The 20,923-nt window shown below is 37.0% G+C and overlaps 1 protein-coding gene across 1 annotated transcript in view; it reads right to left on the bottom strand.

The window, feature by feature from the left end:
- Tet (Ten-Eleven Translocation (TET) family protein) overlaps window positions 1-6,000 on the bottom strand; it is a 94,331-nt gene extending 88,331 nt beyond the window's left edge. Inside the window, 2 exon segments of the mRNA XM_064034249.1 lie at window positions 1,492-1,632; window positions 5,858-6,000. Of these exon segments, the coding sequence (XP_063890319.1) occupies window positions 1,492-1,531 (40 nt within the window). The 5' untranslated portion in view covers window positions 1,532-1,632; window positions 5,858-6,000.
- Between the last annotated feature and the right edge of the window lie 14,923 nt (window positions 6,001-20,923).

Below are 20,923 nucleotides of genomic sequence, written 5' to 3'. Positions count from 1 at the left end.
ACATTCCAACAATCAGGTACGGAAAACAAAAACAAACGTGGCCCGAAATAAACACGAAAAAAGAAAATATCTTTTCTCTTTTATGGTTTTGATTTTCATTTATTTTCGTTTTGAAATGACTTCAAAAGAAACTTGAATAATTTTACGCGACCTAATTAATGAGACTACTCCCTGCTCTACAGTACTCCGTAGTACAAAGTATGCGAATGCCTTTTCACGGCCTATTAATTCAGCTATTAAATATTTTTATTGGTATTTTATGATAACCTGTGTTTTATTTTGAATTGTTTTTCTTTTGATTACGATAAATAGGCGCATGATGTAGATCATCATTATCTATGACAGAATATAAAGTATACGATTTATCTTATACATATTGAAGGCATTTTACAACCATTTAATAGGACTTGAACATTGAGATATTACTTACATACAATATCCAGAATCACCTGTAGCTAATTTTTACATACATCCGATTAATTAAAATTCACCTATTTGTCTCCAATGTCGTGTTATTCACGTGTCGTATCTCATACAAAAGTGTCGGCCATCTTGTCAAGAATTCCCGCGTCACAAGATGTCGACCAACACACGCGCGTATAAATTAATGCAAATGACACGACAAGGCGACAACGAGGTATTTGCGTCATTCCTAAATCGATTCAACACATTTTTTTTATGAAATTTATCAGAATCGATACATACATTCGTGAATGTATAAAAGATCGTATTGAAATCGAAAAGCAACGTGAATCGGAAGGAATATTTGTGGGAGACATTAACTTTAATTTTGGCAGCCATGGTCATTTTATAAGTCAGTAATGGAGTGTCATATAAATTATTTAACTGTTTTAATTTGATGTCGGTAATTGCGTTATAAAGTTAACTGTCACCGTATATGCTTTATGTTACCATTGTGTGAAATTTATATTTATGTATTGTTAAGTACATTATTTTATTGGAGTAATGAGGCATGTCGCCCATTTTCGGATTCAATATACATAGAATTACAATAACATTACTGTATGAAATATTGTCAGGCTGCTTTGCAAAATATCTTTATTTTGGCAAAGTCCATACTTGAAGCTATACATAGAATTTCCAATAAATACGTGAAAATTAAGGTGTCATAATAAAGAGTAAGTTGATGCTTTCTAAAGGGATATAAGAATATTGTGGTTATTAATTAAGCTGATCTCAGCATACTCAGTTGAGAAAAAGCTCTCTAGAATCTAGAAGATGATCCTACGTTGAATCTCTAAAATTTCACACCTGGTATACCTACCTACATCAGTATAAGAAAACACCAATACCTGTGTTCTTTTAAGTCTCACACTAAATTGATCTTCTACTTTGACTGTACCTAAGTGACTGTTAGAAAGATTTTCAGTTTCTTCTCAAACTGGTGCGATCATTTTTCATTCTTGAAAAATTACCTATTTCTCTGTTCTTTCCTATATTTACTCTGTTAAAATTAAGCTATGTACTCACCTTCTTTTCGGTCAACTTCTCGCACCGTCTCTGCTTGCATATCTGATGCGACTTGTCGTTGCGGCACGGCGCGCAGTCGCCACAGTTGTCCTTACGTTGGCAACCGATGCATTCACCGCATCTTTTCCGTTTCTTCTTCGTCTGCGATCGGAAATACTGATTTATTATTGTAATTTGTTTCAGAAACGTTAATCTATGTGTTTAAAAAGTCTAGTTAATAAGTTCATGAGCAAGGGAAGTCGGTAAATGTAAAGTTAGTGTGTCTTTTATGACACTACGCACGCTTCGACTTCGCCATTTTACTCAATTTTAAGTATATTAATGATAACTTGTTACATTCCACTTAGCATTCAATTTATTCTTAAAAGCCTTTTTTACGTAACCATAACACGAAAATTATCATTTTTACATTAATTCGATAATTAAATAACACAGTTTTGAAAGTTTAATTCGAGAAATTGGCTTTAGAGTGTTCATTAAGTCATATTTTACTGTTACACGAGTGTCGTATCTGATCGTATTCCCGTTGGTTGCGTGTGCGATTCATTCACGATCCCGTGCCAAACGTTGGCCATACTGCAACAAACATTTGGCCAACTGTTTACTCCACTAAGTTATAACCGTTTTGTTCGCGACAGAAAGAGAGGTGTTTGGCAAATGTTTGGCGAATTGCTGCCAATATAAAGGGACGTTGCAATTACTGGCCAGACAACAATTTCGGAGTATTCCGCGCTCATTATTATGACTCGTCTCGGTGCCCCGGCGCATTCAGTCGGAGCGATCTCATGTACTCTTATTACGACTTTTGTATTTATCCAGTTCTGGTAGTCATTAACCAATCCCATATTATTCGAAGTTTTTTCTTTGTATTTTTTTTAAGGCTCAATTTGTATTTTTTCACACATAAATTACAGGTAATCTAATTGACCGTACCTATAAGCAATTTAAATACCTTCAATGTTGCAAAAGTAAAGTAATACGGTCCAATAAAAGTTCGTAACAGCTGTGATACGGTAAGTCCGCCATATTTGGTGCAATTTCATTCGTGCAACGTTCGTATTATCTCGGTCGTAATCGGAACCAACCGATTGTGGCACCGACAAACAGCTGACGATTATTTAAATACGGAATTCTATTCAAATTCGTATATCGAACGCTGTGAACTTAGACGATGGATGGATATGCATTCCGGTGAAAATAACGTTTTTTGAAAACAATCGCAAGAATTTTAAGGCCCAGGTTCATCGGCAACATAAAGGACAGTTTTCTTAAAACAACCGTTTTCTATAATTTTCACGTTCAATTTCAAAGTAAAGAGTTGTTGTGAATAACGGACGTTTATTTGTCGGTGCATATAGGCCTCAAAAGGGATGCACCACGACCTTTTTTTTCAGGATAAGTATTTAATAATAAAAATAAATTAATTTAGTTCTAAATTCAAAATAGATAGCCTAATTAATATCAATGTTTATCGCTTGTCAGTTCTAATCCTTCCTTGAACATTTAAAGCAGGCTGTTTGCATAAAGTTTTTATCCAAGCAGGATAATTACAGTATCTAATCGCAAAAAATGACGTATTCCTATTAGCACCTTAGAAATATTCTAATCACCCGGTTATCCTGCAGATGTTAGTTTTTTTTTTTTAATTTTAATTAAGCGGACTGGCATTATAGAGTTACATGCCTTTGCTTTGTAGAACTAACCTTTAGTCTATTGCAACATGCAACAACAGATGTGACACGAAGCTTATTTCTAGGTAAGTAATTAGTTTTTACTTACAAGTATGTATGTATTTTTTATTTAGGAAATATAATTTTAGACGTGCAAAGAGGTTCATAAATATTGAAGCTGATTTTTCCTACTAAGATTTCTGTTTTTATTAATCAAATATTGGTTTTAAAGTCCACTACACCATATAATATTTCTCAAAATCATAATAAAGACTCGTGTACTTTGCTACAATAGTTGGTTAGTTTGTACATAAGTACAGCTCAATATAAGTACAACGCCTAACCTCAATAAAAAGTAAATAAAGAAACCTCATTATTGTCTATTCGTAAGTGCTACATCACTAAAATATAGCCATCTTCCGGTTTTCCTAATGTTTTGTCCACATTTCTAGGAAGCTTCGGATTTTCCCCGTTTGACTCATTCGCATAATGAGTAATAGCTGCGGCTAGACAAAGGAAAATGTAATCTATCATAGGGAAATAAAGATTAAATCCGAATGATCACGTACTTTGGTATTTTTATTTCAGTTCGGTTAATGGCGAAAAAGTTTTTACCATTTCGAATTTAATGTTCCAGAATTCTCAATTTGAATTTAAATATTTCAACGAAAATACTTTTTTTTATTTGACAGGCGAAAGAACTATTAATCGTTTTGTTACTGTTAAAAATGAGTGACGTAGTACAGAGTATGTAATTACGTTGAACTTTATTTATTTATTTGCACAAAATGCAAGTAACGAACGAGCCATTAAGCTAAATGCAATAGTGAATTAACCGTAATACAGCTTTATGATTGACGTTGTTAAAGAAAAATGTAATAAAGTATAATAATTCTATGAAATATGCGATAACAATCGATATTAAGTCAACGGCAGCTGAACTTTTTCGATAAATTAAATCGTCAGATTCTTTAGTCGAGTCATTGCATCGATTAAAATTAGCCGATATTATAAATTGATTGATCCAATAACAATCTTATCGATACCTCGTAATTATTGGTTGGAATTTACATGTTAAATTAATGTTATTATACTGAGACTATCGATTAAAAGGCGTCATGTAGTAAAAATTACATTTTATTTAAGTATGTGGAATTTTTCAATTTGTTTTATATCCAATTAGAGCATATTTTTGCTGCTCATTACCTTATTATTAGATCTACACGATATACCGATAATCAATTGGTAAAGTACCTATCAACAACCGATTTTACGACTACTAACAAAACTTGCCCACTAAACTACGCACCATCGATATCTCACTCAATAAATTCGAGTGCGCAGTTATCCTTTATACAGCACCATCATAATTCACAACAGCACTGAATTATACTGATTACCGATTATCGATCCCTGAAGACGTAATATCGACTAATCGTGGTACATCTCTAACAATTACTGTTGAAGCAGCTGCTACAAAAGGTGTTTGTTATTAGACGAGGAAGCGCTGACATTTACTGCCTAAAGAATGTCGTCAAAGTCTAGAAACCTAGAACCTTTCATACTCGTTAGATAAGTTTTTAGGTCTGCCAACTTGCTTCACTAATAACAAATTTTAATTACAAAAGAATTCTCAAGTACGACTGTAGATCTAGCGTTAGAAATAGTTTTATTTTTAATTGATTAGGCTCAGTCATGCGTGTAGGAATTGTTTAGCATGTTATTGAACTGTTTATTATTTGTATAAAGTTTTTATGTTTCAATTCATATAAATAGGGTGATACTGTTTTAAAATGTCTTGAGGTTTTTTAGAAAAATATGTAATGACTTTACTCACATGTGAAGATTGTTGCAAGCAAATATAACAAAAAAGTTGTACAAGGACTGTTGACAAAATGATTTAGTAAAACGGCACTATAAACTTGGCAGTTCGGGACACAATTAAAACGTTCTAACTCCGTTAATATCGAGGGCTTTTCAAAACTGCCGACTAATTGCATTCGCTGTTAAATTTCAAAGTCATAAAATTTTCTAAGCAGGACACGCATAAATCGCCCGACTTTAATTTGTGTTTTAAACGAGAGAGGAAGTTAATTTATTGGTGGAGCAAGAGAATCGGCTAACTATTAAATTTATAGCCGCGAAGACAAGGAGTTCGGCCATTTCGAAACTCAAGACCGAGAATAAAAACTGCTCGGAGAATAATAAAAGGTGGAATTACGGGGGAAGTTTCTCTTTTTCGGGTTCTCTCGAATATCCACTTTCGACGGCCGTGTAGCTGAATGAAAATTCTGAGAATTCTTATATCTTTCGTGGAATACGCAGTCGGCTTTTCGCGATTCCCTCGCGTCTTGTTTACGCAATTCGCCAATTCGTGGGAAGGGAGATTAGTTGTCGTTCCCGATTTTATTGTGTTGCTTTTCAACTTGCCTACGTTTCGTGTATGTATCATTTTGTTTACATTTGTTCTGTCATATATCAGCGGCTAATGATTGTGCGCTATGGCGTGTGTAGCAGGGAATCGTTCTATTATTGGCGAAGTCGAAACTGTTACTACTCAGATTGATAGTTATGTAAACAAATTTTTATTATCTTCTTTATGTTCGTGGATATTATAGCAAAACACTCGCTTGTTTTTAGTCAGGTAAAAGTTTAGGTATATAACAAAACTGTTAGTAAGAGTTTAAAATGCTCACCTGTTTTTCACTGGTAATGTCGTCCATTTCCATAGGGCCAGTGTTCATCGGGGGTGCTCCGTGCATCGGCGATTTAAACCCTGCCGTTGAAGACACCGCCGCGACCTGCCCACTGCTTTCTGACCCTACTTCCATGTTAGACCCGTCTGACTCTGTGCTGTTTGCCCTCATTTTCCGTCTCTCCTTCTTCCTAAAGTCCGATCTTGTTGGCGACGAACCGGTGCCAAACCCATTCGTCTTTTTCTCATAACCATTGTCAATCAACATTGGATTCTGGAAATTACTGTGATGTAGCCCGTTCGGCGTATACTTCTCCTGTAGCGCTTTCACATCAAAAGGCTCGTTTTTCAACACATGAACAACGGTTGGACTTTGTATGTTCTGTATTAAGCTCCCGTTTTGGTGTAGGAGCGTTCCGTTCTGATGTAGGATACCATTTTGCGTCGGATACGCGTTTATAGTGGCTATGTTTGGTTGGTATAGCTGTATGTGTCGGTCGTCGATGTACGCCTGTCCGGCGGGTGCCAGCTCCCTCGCCTGCAAGGGCGCCGGCACGATCGGGAAGCTTCGTGCGTTCACAGCTGTTAGCGTATGGAATGTTGTGGCGTTGACCGGCGACAGAGTCGTCAGGGTGGTCGATAGGGGCGTCATCTGCGCTAGAGTTGTGAGATGCGCAGGTGACGACGGTGTGGTTAGTTGCGTGAGTTGGGTTAACTGACTAGGACTCGCGCTGGGCGTCGGGCTCGCCGTGACCGGCACCGGGGTCACGCTAGGCAGACCCGTCTCCGGTATCACCGACGTTTCTGGAAAAGTCTGGAACTGGCTCTGGAAGGACGGCAGCTTGTTCGTTATCGGCTGCAGCGTGACGGGCTGGTAGTCCAGCGCCGCGGAGAAGCCAGCCCGCAGGAAGGAGTCTTTGGAGTGCACCGTGATGGGCATTGATTCCCAGGGTCGGTACTGCGGCTGGCTGGCGATGACGGAGACCGTGTCTCCGGTCCTCTCGTAGTACTCCCAGGCGGGGTCGAGCAGCCGCGTGTCGGCTGTGAGGATCCGCTGCTCGTTCTCCATGTCGCCGAAGGTGGAGAACGGCGGAAGAGCGCTGTCTGCGCTGGCGTCGCTGTGGAGCGCCTCGCTCATGACGCCTTGCCTCGACGCTGCCTCATCGCGTCGGGGACCATAAACCCTTACAAAAATAAGCTCTAAGTCTATTGTAGTACTGAACACTCGGAACTGCACTGGAACTTACAATTTGTACTCTTGACGTGGCTCCGCTAATTTGTTAACGTTCGGTATTCTAAGTAGCACTTAATGTTACGGTTATACGGCACACTGGTTTACACTAAAACTAATCACAATATCTTCGTTATCCAACTAAGGAATAAATATAAAAGTCCTTAACAAGAGGCAGTTGAACTTACACGAACTCTTAAAGTCTAAGGGTTTATAAAAATCTTTGGCTGACTTTTTTACAAAATGCTCGAGGATTCGGTTCGTATTATAATTGTTAACGATCGATAAAATATTTTGTGCACTCGTTTAACGATTTCTATTATTTTGGAACGTTTAAATACTGGTCGTTGGTTGATTAACTTCGCTCGTTCAAGGCTTTTTTATTGTAAATACCGATCACTTCAGACTTAAATTAATTTGTACTGTTTGGGAGTTAGCGTATACTATTTACGATTTAGATTTATCGTTAAAAGGTTAAAAAAATAGTGCTTATATTTAGATTTTCGAAACGAAAGATATGACTGGAGGCTTTGGTTTGAGGATTTCGTGGCTTTTGGTTGAACGTGTATCAGCTTCGGCGCATGAGGCGTCGTCTGGGCCGGTTATCCGTACGGCCGGCACCAATCTGCGGACAAGAATACACCATTAGAATAAACTATAGCAGGAAAATGGAAAAATAAACTTGTGGAGCGTTAGTTACACGGGGAAGATGTAAATTGTGGAGAAGGAAGAATGGAGGTAAGGAAATTCGCAAGTTATGGCCAGAGCTCGACATGTTTACTGCGATGGCGGGCCGCGCATGCGCGCTTTTGTTTTGAATTGAGCGCGAATCGATGCAATGGCGCGAATAACCCATACTTGCGAACTTTTAATGGAAATTCGGAACAATCAGCTGTTGTTATTTACCGTTCTGTTTGATTGGTTTCAGATATTATATTATAATATACGATATATTATAATATATCAGATATATATTATAATATACGATTGAAATGAACAAAAAACTTAAACTTAGCGTTGGACCTGACAAACTTCGAAAGCTCAACTTGCTCAAGAACTGTTTAACCCAATTGTCAATGTAGCAAAAAAACAACCATATTTTGAATTATACGCAAAAAATAAAACAATCGAATGAATCCCAGAAACTGTATCAAGCATTTCGACATTCCAATTGCAATCCTTCAACAGCAAAAAGTTTCACCAAAAAGTTCAAAGCTTAAAAAAGATCTCCCTTTTCAGTTCATCTTCATATACTCAGTTCAGAAAATCATCAGCCTAGATAAACAACCTAACCTTATCCAACTAACATTAGCAAATCGTTTCTGAACGTTAATGTGCGTTGATAAAACCGTCGGTGCGCGATAATCACGTTGTCATATGCCGGTAACATTTCGCAGCCGTGACGTCACGAAGCCGCCCCCTCTCACCCTGGTAACCTGACCCCGATCGCGTGCAGGCCCGTGCAAGAAAATGTGCGAAGAAAAACATTAGTTTTAGTAATTTTTCTTTATTTTTTTTTGTGTTTGGTAACACTTTGGTGGGATGTGGCAACATTGCTTTAAGGATCGGAAAGTCCATTAATTTTCTGCTTTAATCTAAAGACAAAAAAAATACAAGACCAACAAAATACCAGTTTTCATCTGACGTAAAATATTTCAATGATTATGAAAATTAAATTCTTCGGCATTCATTTTGAGTAGTTTTTCAAAAGCTTACATAAGCTTTTCAAGCATAAAGAAATCACAATGACTATTTGTGTCTATTTACAAGTTCAGAAAGTTTATATTTTTCTATTTACATACGTACTTATTAAATGTTTTTGGCGCGAATCCTGCCCAAACAACCAAATGTCTATGATACAAAAAAAAAACGCGCGTGCTTTTTGTTACACGACCAATTTTAGGATGCACATCACCGAATACGATCTCGAAACTTTAAAATACCATCTTATTTAGTAGCATTATCACATAGGAGTAAACAATATCTATTATTAGAAGGGTACGGCAATAGTACCTAATGTTACGCTCTATTTCTGTCACACTATTTTAAGGGCGACTATTTTTGAAAAGTTTCAATTTAAAATGTCTATTTTCATTGATCGAGATTCAATGTGACGTTTTTAGAAAATGTATTTTATTTTTAAAATTGTCTATTGAAATAGATTTCTGGTTTTGGTTTTGATTGACATAATTATTTTTCGTGCATTTCTTGTAAGTATGTAAGTATTTTGCTGCCAATTTTTAATACGGTTTTTACATAAAAAAATAATGGGGAAATAAAATTAACAGAAACTGGATTTCATTAGCTTTTTTTTTGTGAATTTTCAACATTACTTGAAAATATGTATTGCCAAAATACTTTGTTTGTAACCTTATTAATATAGTATATTGCTTTAATTAAACCATTTATAAGCTGAACTAATGGGTGAATACGTATTTCATAGAACAGGAATTTTATTCAGGCAAAGAGACGAGCATTAGCACTTCATTTGCAGTATTGATGACGTCAAAGCTTCGTTATTATTAAACCAGACATTATTTTTATCGACTAACCTTATTTGTGGAGACTTGTCAAATTGTTATATCATAATCTATTTCAAAAATTGAATATTTACTTTACTTTAGTTGTAAAAATATGTTGATATATTTTACATCGATGATTTCACAGTTCTCAAGAATTGAATTTCGAGGCTTTTGTAAAAGAAAGTGAGAGACAGAATTTAAATTAAATTCTTTAAAAAAAGTCGATGAAACCCTATCTTCAATGGCCGACGCCACTAATTCCTTATTGATCAAATTCTCTCATTATAAAACTTTGGCGAATCTGAGCCATAAGTAAGGCTTCCAAAGGATACGCATCAAAAGAAATGTCTTTTGTTTCCATCACAAAGAGGGAGTAAATTGCAACTTGCTTGTTTCGACTTTTTCGCTTTCCCTCAAGTACCTCGCAGTATTTTCCTGAGGGACTTACAAGATTTTTCTGTTCCGTTACCCTATCTACATGAAATTAATGTAGCTTTGTGGCTTCTCCGCATAATGTTCTACTTTGGACCAACTTAACAGTTAATGATGGATGGCTGTTTTGATGGATCTCCTTGAGTGCTATGGGTTTCAGTGGGGGGTCGGCATGCTATGAGTTGTAAATGTCACTTCTTATATGTTAACTGATTAGATCCTAATGATAAGCTACGCTTTATCTTAGACAAGAACTCTCAAACGCTTGCTGTGACATCATGCCTCACTATTTGTATATCGAATACATTCAAGTCGTCTTTTGTTACGATTCTACGTTCAAAAACGTCGCGTTCGAAATCATTCCGCATTAGTAATCACAGGGCAAAACTCTTTGTAGGAGCGCACAAAGAGCGTTCCTCGAAAAAAAATTAAAAAGCTCACTTCAGAACGCAAGCCGTTCGCATGTGTGCTGTATGTGTTCGGCGAGTGTGTGTCGCAAGGATTCGTGGGGTGCGAGTGTGTGGGTGTGTGTGGACGTGTGGGTAGAACGCGATAGTATCTGGGTCTGGGTTGTCAAGGGCAACCGTACAACCGCTGCAGCGAAAGCATTGCGCTTTCAGCGTTGGGCTGCAATTATACGGAATATTTTTAGCTTCGGATGTTGTCGCTTTTTTGTAGCGACGCGCAAACTGAACCGAACTGCGTTTGTATGTTCGGAAATCATTCAGTCTTGTTATGAAGAATGTGGGTAGTTTGTTCGTGAGAAGATGCTTGTTTTAGTTAGAGAGACTAGCTTGTGGGCACATGTGGGTGGATTCTTGCTACCTTGAGCTTATGTTAGCTTAGTGAGAGGAAATTGACAGATAAGATGTTATAAATAAAGCTAGTGACTAATATTTTGAAAATATTGCGAAATATTACGACACACATTCAAAAACATTCAAATAACCAAATAAGGTTCCAGTTACCGACAACCATAAATTAAAGAAGTAAGTACAAACGATTTCAACGACTCACAAAGCTCACGATATTAAATAACAGAACATAAAATCCTACTTGAACATTTTTACCTCACCAGCTGTGTACTGTAACATCCGTTTGAACATAATACCTGCACAGGAAGCCGATATCTCAATATAAGTGATCATTCCATAATGATTATCTACTGATAACTTATCGATGGTTGCTTAAAGTAGTTCGTATATTATTATCGATGGATCAGCACCTTCGTTTTGTTAAAAAGTTGTTATAAAACCATTAAAGAGGTGCGAGTTCTTTTTTTAATCTATGGTTGTGCTGTCAAGGTTTATTGCTGTCATTTTGATCATATTTTTTTTCTTAATCATCAGCTTTATTATTGTCTTTAAATATAGTTACTTCTTGATTAATTTGTTTGTCTGGTTGTTCACTATATTCAACCAGTGGTTGTGAATTTGCAGTCCTTTTGCATTGGTTTTCGAAAACCAACTGTTGATGTGTCAATTGAGGGACCCCAATTAATTGGCTCGGTGAGATGGAAAATATAGGTGAGGATCAAACAATAACTGTCTGCGCTTCATTATGGATTGTAATTGTAAATCATTCGTGCAATTGCACCTTTTGATGCGACTGTTACAAACATAGGATTCAACTTGATTTTAATTTTTAGTACTATTCGCATATCATCCACATTCGAATATTAAGTATTTACTACCAGTTCATCATGATTACATCTCGTCCCCAAAAACGACTATCCGCACCCGGATAAAAATTGGTTTACGTAGTTTTTCAGGCTCTAAGATTACCTCTGGACCAAGATTTTAAATTAGTTCAGTATTTTTGATAAACAAAGTTACTTTCGCATTTATAATTTTAGCCAAGTTAATATAACACACAAAATAACAATGTAGAACAGTTGTTTTTTACATTGATAGTTTCTCACACAAATACATCTATAAATCCGTATGTAATGACACGGCAGGCAGGATACGTATACGTACATCAGCCTGATTGCCACGGAGCGATGCGGATTCAATTCCCGCTCTATTATTTTATACGAGCTATTCAACTAGTAGATATTTGTTATTAAGTATTAAACCGTTTATTGTGGCTGTTGTCTGTTTGTTTTCTTCTATGCTTTGTTAGAAAGTACCATTTGCAGTTATCATGAACTAGCTTATGGCAGCGGTTTCACCCGCTTTCTGAAGGTACTACTTCTTGTAACTGGATGAAAAGTGGCCCATATTTTATTTTGATATTATGTATGTCAAGTCACTGTCAAGTTTCATTAAAATCTGTCTATTAGTTACTACGTGCTAAAGGAAAATATCCATACATACAAACTTTTGCACCCATAATATTATATAGTCGGGTTTGAGTTCGTGTCTTACTTTTATGAGTTTATTGGATTGTTAGTAGCTTTAATTTCCAATTGTTCGAAACCAACTTAAAAACTTAAGATTTAAAAAAAATAACGAAAACTCCTCATTTCATTTCATGATTTGAGTCAGTAGGCGATTTTAGGGTTGTTGACATTATATCTGTCTGTTGGCTATCAACAGAAGACAACTAAGCACCTACAAATTGAGACGGAGGTCTTTAGTTTTCCAAAACAACTAGTCTAGACGAAAAAGTAAATTTAAATTTGTTTGCAGACAAACAAACGCTGTCGAATGGACTCAAAATTGAAAATGTCACTACCCTTAGTATTTACTAGCAAGTTGAATCTACAACATTTTCTAATTAAACAAGATGAATATTTAAAGTAAAATAAGGTCCATAAACATGCCAATAGAATATCAGGACTCCATCAAATTCTAAACACATTAGAATGATAAGGCCTCCGCGATATAAAGTTACCGTCCCATCCCATTCAGCCACTCGAATCCCGCTCAATAGACACGCAGATGTTTAGTTTTTTACGACAATCTTTCCCACACTACCACTTTTTCTGATGCCTTAATATTTCAACAAACTTATTGTTGCACTTTCCCCTAAGTCAGCACATTCGAATTCAACCCTTAAGTCAACGGCGTAGGGCGAATTTTGGATTTTATGGAGTACTGTTTAAAGTTGGTCGATACAGTTTTGTAAAGAATTTTTTGTAGCCACGTCTGTCTTTGCTATCGGATGCGACATCGGAAATTGAGCATTTTTTGTACTTACACCTATGAGATGGAATTGTTTGAAGGAAGTCACATGTGTATGACGATGATTGTATGATTTAGTATTGTTTCCTTTGCATCTTGTCGCGTTGCGTTCTTAAAATTTCTATATGAATTCACTTGGAAGTTTACACTCATTGAATACATCCTCAAGATGATAATAGATGCCTTCGCTCCGGGAATATTGATTTTGGTTCAAAGTTTTACAACTTCTATTGTTCTTATTCTCTTATTTTACTCAAGATCAATTGCGTCTCAATTTAACGAAAATTGAAAAGACTAAGTTCAACGCAACGTGCGTGATCGTTATACATACAACTCAATCCAATAGCTTCTTAAACAACTTCTAATAAACAATAACTTGCTCAAACTATAAAAATTCAATATTAACTTCCAATGTAAACGTATCCAAACTTAAAACTGAATTCTCATTGAAAAGCGAGCGTTCACCGTCGCGACTCCCTAACTCAAATAAAATATCCACCACAATTACATTTCTGCGAAACTTTTCAGTACATCGATGTTTAAACTTTTACCTAGACGGCTGAGCACGTACATGTTCGGCAATGTATAGGATGAAAAGCGTAAGCGTCGCGTTTGCTTGGCAGCAATAAGAGGAGGATTATCCCACAGAGAAAGTATGAATCAACTTATGATATTACTTGTGGCAATAATCGGGATATTTGAGACTACAGGCGGATGAAGAGAACTCCGTTTCAACACTTGGACTTAGAAGTGATATTAATATTTTAGATTGTGGTCGTGAGATTATTTTTAGGTTTCATTTCAGGGTATTAGTAGGTTTTGGGAATTGTCTACTTTGTCTACTTTAGAACTACGAGCACAAGCTTTCGTTTTCTTTTAACCATTAGGACGCGCTACAGAGCTTTACATAAGTAAAACAACGTAATAGGTACGAATTCTGAACGAACTGGACTAAAGTCTTAAAATTACAATGGAACACAAAATGCAACACATTCAATATGAAAAAACGAACACAATTTCAGAACATGCTGTAACTTAAATCTAAGCTACAAGTAAAGATGCTGAAAAACAATCAAAAATCCAATTAACATCACCAAAAGTACACACACAAACCAATCCAAAACTAGATTCAGAGGAAACATAACTCGTTTGTTCAACTAAAAAGGAAGCATGTACCATTGCACAATCCGCTGCGTTGCTCTCAGAACAAACTGTTAACTCCAGCGAAATTGGCCAATTTGTTTATTTGTTTTCATTGGCCTCTCTGAACTTGACTCCCTATTATCGCATTCGCGGGAGGAAGACGTATTATTCATTCGATTATTCCGTGGGACCGGAATCTCCTTCGAAGTTGTGTGCTTAAAAGTATTTAATATCCAATTTTCAGATATCCGATCTCGGAGTTGGAGTTGCGAAATATGCTATTGATTTTGAGGCTCTGTTTGTGTATTAAGAAGGGAAATCTTTTAATTGTGTTGCAGTTGAAAGAAAGGAAATAACCAACCCTGATTCCTACATTTCAACGCTACTTAAACGAAGGTTATTGCAGTTACAAAAAGGATGATTAATCAACCCTTATTCCTACGCTACCGACATGGGTTTAATTTAGCTAGTGTAATATTATAAGCGCTAATAAACTAAAACTATTCAATACTAGCAAAAGCAAATACAGAGTCTATGAACAGCATCTTGAGAAAACGTGTCCATAGACTTCGTATTAATTAGAACATCAAACGAAAAAGAACTGCGTAGAAAATTGTGGACGCGGAAAGATTAAGGGACATAGAAATGAATAACGCTTTAATAGATCAAGAATCAGAATTGATTAAGAAACCATTCAGAAGAGGATTATGAGAACCTATAGGTAGCCGGTTTTATGAAGAAAGAGCTTTCGAAGAAAAGTAACAGCTTACTAGCAATCATTAGGAATAAGAAGAGTAACATTCGGTTTGAAAATGAATGATGAACGACTTAAGATTCAAAGAGTGTTATGGAAATATTTGGATTTATGATGATTCTAAAGTAGTGCTTGTAGTGTGCAGCTAATCTAATAAAATGAACTTAAAGTAATCTAAACTATAAGACACTAGAAAAGGGGAACTTACAACGCCTTCGAGAGGTTTTAGACAAGTAATTAGATTAGACATTAGTACAATTCCTGTATTAATCGATCGATGAGAAAAGCAGATAAGTCAATTCAGGAAAGTTAAGAAGATTTGTTCGTTAAACTCTTGGAAGAGTCAATCAACAAACTTGGACTAGAAATCTATTTCAAGTTTTTGATTGGTTTGACCTCTGGGTTTTGGTCATCTGTGATTGGATTCATCAAACGCATATTAATTAACATGACCCTGTTACACAAAACAATGCAATAAGATTAAAACAATCTACGTGAATGACCCTTGGAGCTTGTGCTTTGAACTTGCAAACTGCAATAAAGTAGATAAAAATCGTTCCCGCTCCAATTTCGCTCGTTGCAATTAAGATCTAAATTATGTGACATCATGCACATCAGACAATGACAGCCGATGCGTCACCACGACGTGTCTCCGGATGCTATCACCGTTTCCCGGAGTTTTGCAACTCTCACACACTTTGTTAAGAACCACCGTCTGTTGTAAACTACCGACAAGATCACGTCCAATTGGCTTCAGATAAGCGTGAGACAGTGCAGCCTTGATGTGTTCCGACAAGTCTTACAGATACAGTTTACCAATTGTCTGCTACAACAACAAACGCCAAGCAGGAAAACAGGGATCGATTCGCGAAAGCACACAACGAAAGCTCTGGCGGAAGCACGCGAACGCGCACCGGACCTCGCTTCACGCTCTGCTGCCGTCGCTGCACGAGTACCTCTAACTAAACATCCACAAAAACCAAAAGCTTCTATTCCACTACTTGGAAACACTTGCACATTTAGCCACAAAACTTTTGTGTAAGACGCGAACTCTGTACCTTCTCTCGCTCGATCCATCCGCGCCTCCTTTTTTTCTTCGTCTCGCTGCCTCGGAAACAAAACGGTCCGAAGGACGCAAGCGAAAAATAAACAAAAAGGGAATCGGAGTTCGCGATCGCGTCAGTTGTGCGCGTGTCGCGTCGCGCGGGGGCGATCTGCGTGCATGTATACGCGGCGACGGTCGGCGGCGGACTGGCGCGCGCGGCGCGACGCAGCTGCCGGGCGGCCAATGGCGCGCGGTCACGTGACGCGCCCCGCGCCCGCACACGCTCGCGAGCTTGTTTACAAATAATAATAATACGCCGCCCGGTGGCGCCGCCTCTGCCGCGGCCGGCTACGCGCGCTACGGGCTACGCACAGCTGTCGTTGCATTTGGCGGGATTCGATTCGGAGTTCGCTCAAAGCTTCGATCTGTTTACTTGGAGCTTTTGCGTTGGCGTGCTATCGATCGGTACAAGTTTGCTGCCGCTTTGTAGATGCGTTTCAACCAACTTACAACAATTCCTGTTTGGTAAACGAAAAATATTTTTGATGTCATTTTTGTGAATATGTCGCGCGAAGGCGAGAGTAAAGCGGAAATTGAAGGTTAAAATTTGGGAAAAGGGTTAATAAAATTATTACGCAATTTGGTTAAGAGGGTGCGACATTCGTCCCCATTTCGCGACAGGTTGATGTTTCCGATTGTTTTGGCAGGCCGTAAGGTGCAAGGAGGGCTGAACCCCAGTGCAGTACGTACGGTGTTCAGCACTACAGTCCCCTCTGTCTAAATCTGGGCTGAGGAGCCCCGTGGTCTCGTGCTAAGGGATGCACTTGACAAACTCTTTTTAATTGATACCCTTATCTTTTTCGTGTTGCGGAATGTGGTTTGCCCACAATATTTTGGTAATTAGTGTTGTACTCGAAGTGGGTGGGGAGGGTGTTGTCAACAGTCGTTATAGCATAAAGTGTTGCAACAGTATTTCTTTATTTATGCTCCCAACACAGTAAATTATTTTAGACAAAATAGGTTTCTTGATCTGAATAAAAAGAACGCCTATTTATATAAGCAGAGCCCATACAGACTACGTACTATTGGTCACATATTCCTCGACTTGAAGTTTGTAAGCTGTCTGCAAGTCTGGAACTACTTCATAGTAAGGGGTGACCTGAATGTGTGTGCATATATTTATACTTTTACCAATACTCGACACAATCACATTATAATACTGCCTCATATTAAGTTCATCTAAATATCTCCAATGTAAATTACACTCTCATGTGACAAAGCACATTATATTGAACCTCTTAAAATTAAAGAGTAGCTTAATTTTGATTTCAACATGATTTAACATACCAATATTACCTATAACTTCTTTTAGATGATAGATACACATACAGTCAATATTAAATGCTGTCATTGACTAAAATTCAATTAATCTGCCTATCTATGACACGTAAATATATGATAGAAAGACTGGACTCTTCGATTACTTTAACTTATGATACGAAATAAAATTCAAGCGCGTTGGGTGACCTATAATTACTTTGCTATCCAAGTGAAACTTAATAATTTCTTTCGATATCTCTACCTAAGCTCTTTTGAAATACAGAGCTAACTGCGCAGTTATGCAAATGTTTTTTTTTTATTTTATTTTTATTTATTTATTTATTTATTTATGTTGCGCAAAAGAGTGGGTTTTGTACTATAACTGAAACCACGAAAGACTACTTTCTAGTTTTATAAATAATACACCTTTCTACATAAACATAAAATCAGGAACAACTTATAGGAACAAGTTGCCTTCTCATCCGCGTATATAAAGTGTGCCTCTAAATAACAAAGTTTGTACGAGTGAGAATTTAAGACAGTTTTTAATGCTTTAAGTTTCAGACGCTACGTTATATTCAGAACTTGTGTTTCACTAAAAATATTATGAGCAGACTTTAGTTTTCAGACCAGTGTGTTATAAATCATTTTTGTAGTGTATTCAGAAGGTAATAAGTATGAAGTCTTTGATTTAGAGAAAAATAATAAGTATTTGGCTTGAAATGGATATTAATAATTATAAAAAGTTGTAAAAATAAATAAGTTATTGAATAGATTGATTGTTATTTACTTATTTATGTCTAAAATCGTTTGGTAGCTATTATATTCCTAAAAAGACTTTTTTTAAATAGGTGCATTTTTTATTAAAAACACCTCTCATGCCATCTAAATAATGCTAGTATATTTTTAAAATAATATGTAGTTGATCAATATTTTCTATGACAACATTTTATATTTCTGAATTTATATTTTCATTACTTATGAAGACTATTTTTACCCCATTCAATGTAACTAAGTAATTATAATACTAACACATTCAGAATATTCCTTTCAACCAAAATTCTACATCATAAATGTCGCATCAAATAATATTATTCCCATTTGTAGAACCGAAATAATTTCTTTTCCGAGAAGTGGTCGAATTCGCGAACTGTATGACTAGCACAGCGGCCCGTACCTAAGTGACTCATCAGAATTTCACCCCCCACCCCTGTATTACTCAGTTTCTGTAAAAACGTCATTATTTTTCTCTAACATACGTGATAATCATAATTTGAACATCTGGCGAACGTAGAGATCCTTTTTTTGGGCTTGACTTAACTGTGGCCACGTTTATAGTTATAATTGAAAAAAAAAGTAATTATTTTTTGCCCATGGTTTCTTAGTCAGACGATATACAAATTCATTTTAATAATATGCTCTTGCAAAATATGGTAAATATTAATTCGATGTTATAACTTAGGTAAATACCCCAAAACCTAAACCAGAACAGTTCTAAGTAAAACCGCGATCAAAAATTCAAAAGTAGTTGCAACGCGTGCAAACGTTTCTTGCATCGTGCCGCGCCAATTCCATTGCTACAAAAGTGCGTAATATCGATTACCGGATCCCTTGCCCTCCCCGTCTCGCTCGCACGACGCACACTCCACTTCCGAAAACAATAAAAGCTTAAACGTGAACGCAGCGTTCCTGACGCAACTTTGCGCGGGAACCATAGCTGCCATTTTGTTGTTTTCGCGTTTGACATAAGACCTTCTTTCCCGCCGAGTGGAGCCCCCGTCACGGTTGCCATGACAACGGATCTGTCACACGCATAGAACATAAAACGCAGGCATTGATTTTTTCCCCGCTTCCTCTTTTACTTTTACGCGTGTCGAGCGACTTTTTGCTTGAATTTTTATATTTTTTTCGAAAGCGACATCGCGTCAGTTTTAGCGCTCGCTAAGTGCTTTTAGATTTATAGTGGTGAGCGCTTGATATTGGGATAATTTTTGAGTTATACACTTTTGGAATATTGAATAGCGTAGGTACGTTATTTTAGTTCTAAGAACGTCTTAGCTGTTATTTGTCATGTTATTGTTTATTCTCGGAGTTAACTACGAGAAACATTGCTTCGATATTTTTTCTATAACTTTAATTTTCACACACATACTGGCATTTTAGGATATCGGTAGTACTTATAAAATTAATAAGGTGTGAATAAAATTAGTCCCGTTTTAAACACGACGTTACATATTTTTAACTTGATAATTGGCGATTTGTAGTATTTCCTCTATTTTAATTTCAATATCTAATATAGTGACAATAATAGGCACATATTATGAGAATAAACACCTGAACAAACCACGGTAATTACGAGAAAAAAAAACAGAAAAAATAAAGATTTTTCCTCAAAGTTTTCTCTAATCACGTTAAGAGACACTTCAAAGGATTTCCTTTCCTTGATAAACAGTACATCGAGTTACGCTTAAGGGAAAATTTGTTAAGGTAGGCTCAGTAACCCCGGGGGTGGCCAAGGGTTGGATTTTCCATCCCTCCAGATGTGGCGATTTCACCCCTCGATGTCTCGTTAACTTAATAGAAGGAAAAATATGTTAGCCCATCCGGAGTACCGCGAAAAATGTGTCTTAATCAGTAGACGAAGAAAATATGGGAAAAGGTTACGTTTTCTTATTCATATTTGATGATTTCTTTTTTGTGGGCTCACTTGTGTTGGTTAGGGGTCTTCTTGATCTCGGAAGGCTCGATAATGTTGCAAACTGAATTGGTAGGTGTGGGATATAACCGAATAAGGGTTAGACTATTTGACCTAACCCCTTAAGTTTAACATTTTTAACGTGGACTTGTTTTGAATATGTCGGTCCCAGGAGCTTTTAAAGAAATAAGTAGGTACAAACAATTTATTTTGTTTCAAGTCAATCAGATCTCAAACTTACCATATACTTCATGAAGAGCTGAGTTTGCAAGTTAACTGTCAAAGAAATGATTCCCGTTGAAGCAGACGAAGTCCTTGAGTGGAGATTACGGTTCGGCCATAGCGAGCGTCGCCCCCGGAGTGACGACCTTATAAACAGCTGCACGGGACATTTTGTAGATAAAAATTGAGAGAAAATGTTAAACAGTGGGATATGACTGATATTTTTGGTGGGAAATTATCAATTGACCTCTCTCGCTGTGGGTGCAGTGGGTGGGAGTGTCAGACTTTTACTGATGAGAACCAACAACTGTTCCTTCTGGAGTCTTTTATGACCAGCACCGCGGTTACTCATTCGAACAATCCCGCAACCCCGGCTTTGGCCCCAATCTCATACCTACATCTATTCTGTTCTTTGCTTCATATTTAAATTTTAACCAAATGGAAAGTAAACTGTCTAAAATCTAGCTGTTGTGTAAAGGTACAATTGTCTCGCTGAAACGACACAGGCCTCTTCTCACACCAAGAAGGAATGAGCAATAATCACCACGCTTGCCTACTCAAGACACAAGCGATTT

The sequence above is a fragment of the Helicoverpa armigera genome, chromosome 4 (assembly GCF_030705265.1).
Source record: "Helicoverpa armigera isolate CAAS_96S chromosome 4, ASM3070526v1, whole genome shotgun sequence".
Taxonomy (NCBI): domain Eukaryota; kingdom Metazoa; phylum Arthropoda; class Insecta; order Lepidoptera; family Noctuidae; genus Helicoverpa; species Helicoverpa armigera.
The sequence above is the reverse complement of the archived record's forward strand: the minus strand, read 5'-3'. Positions and strand labels throughout refer to the sequence as shown.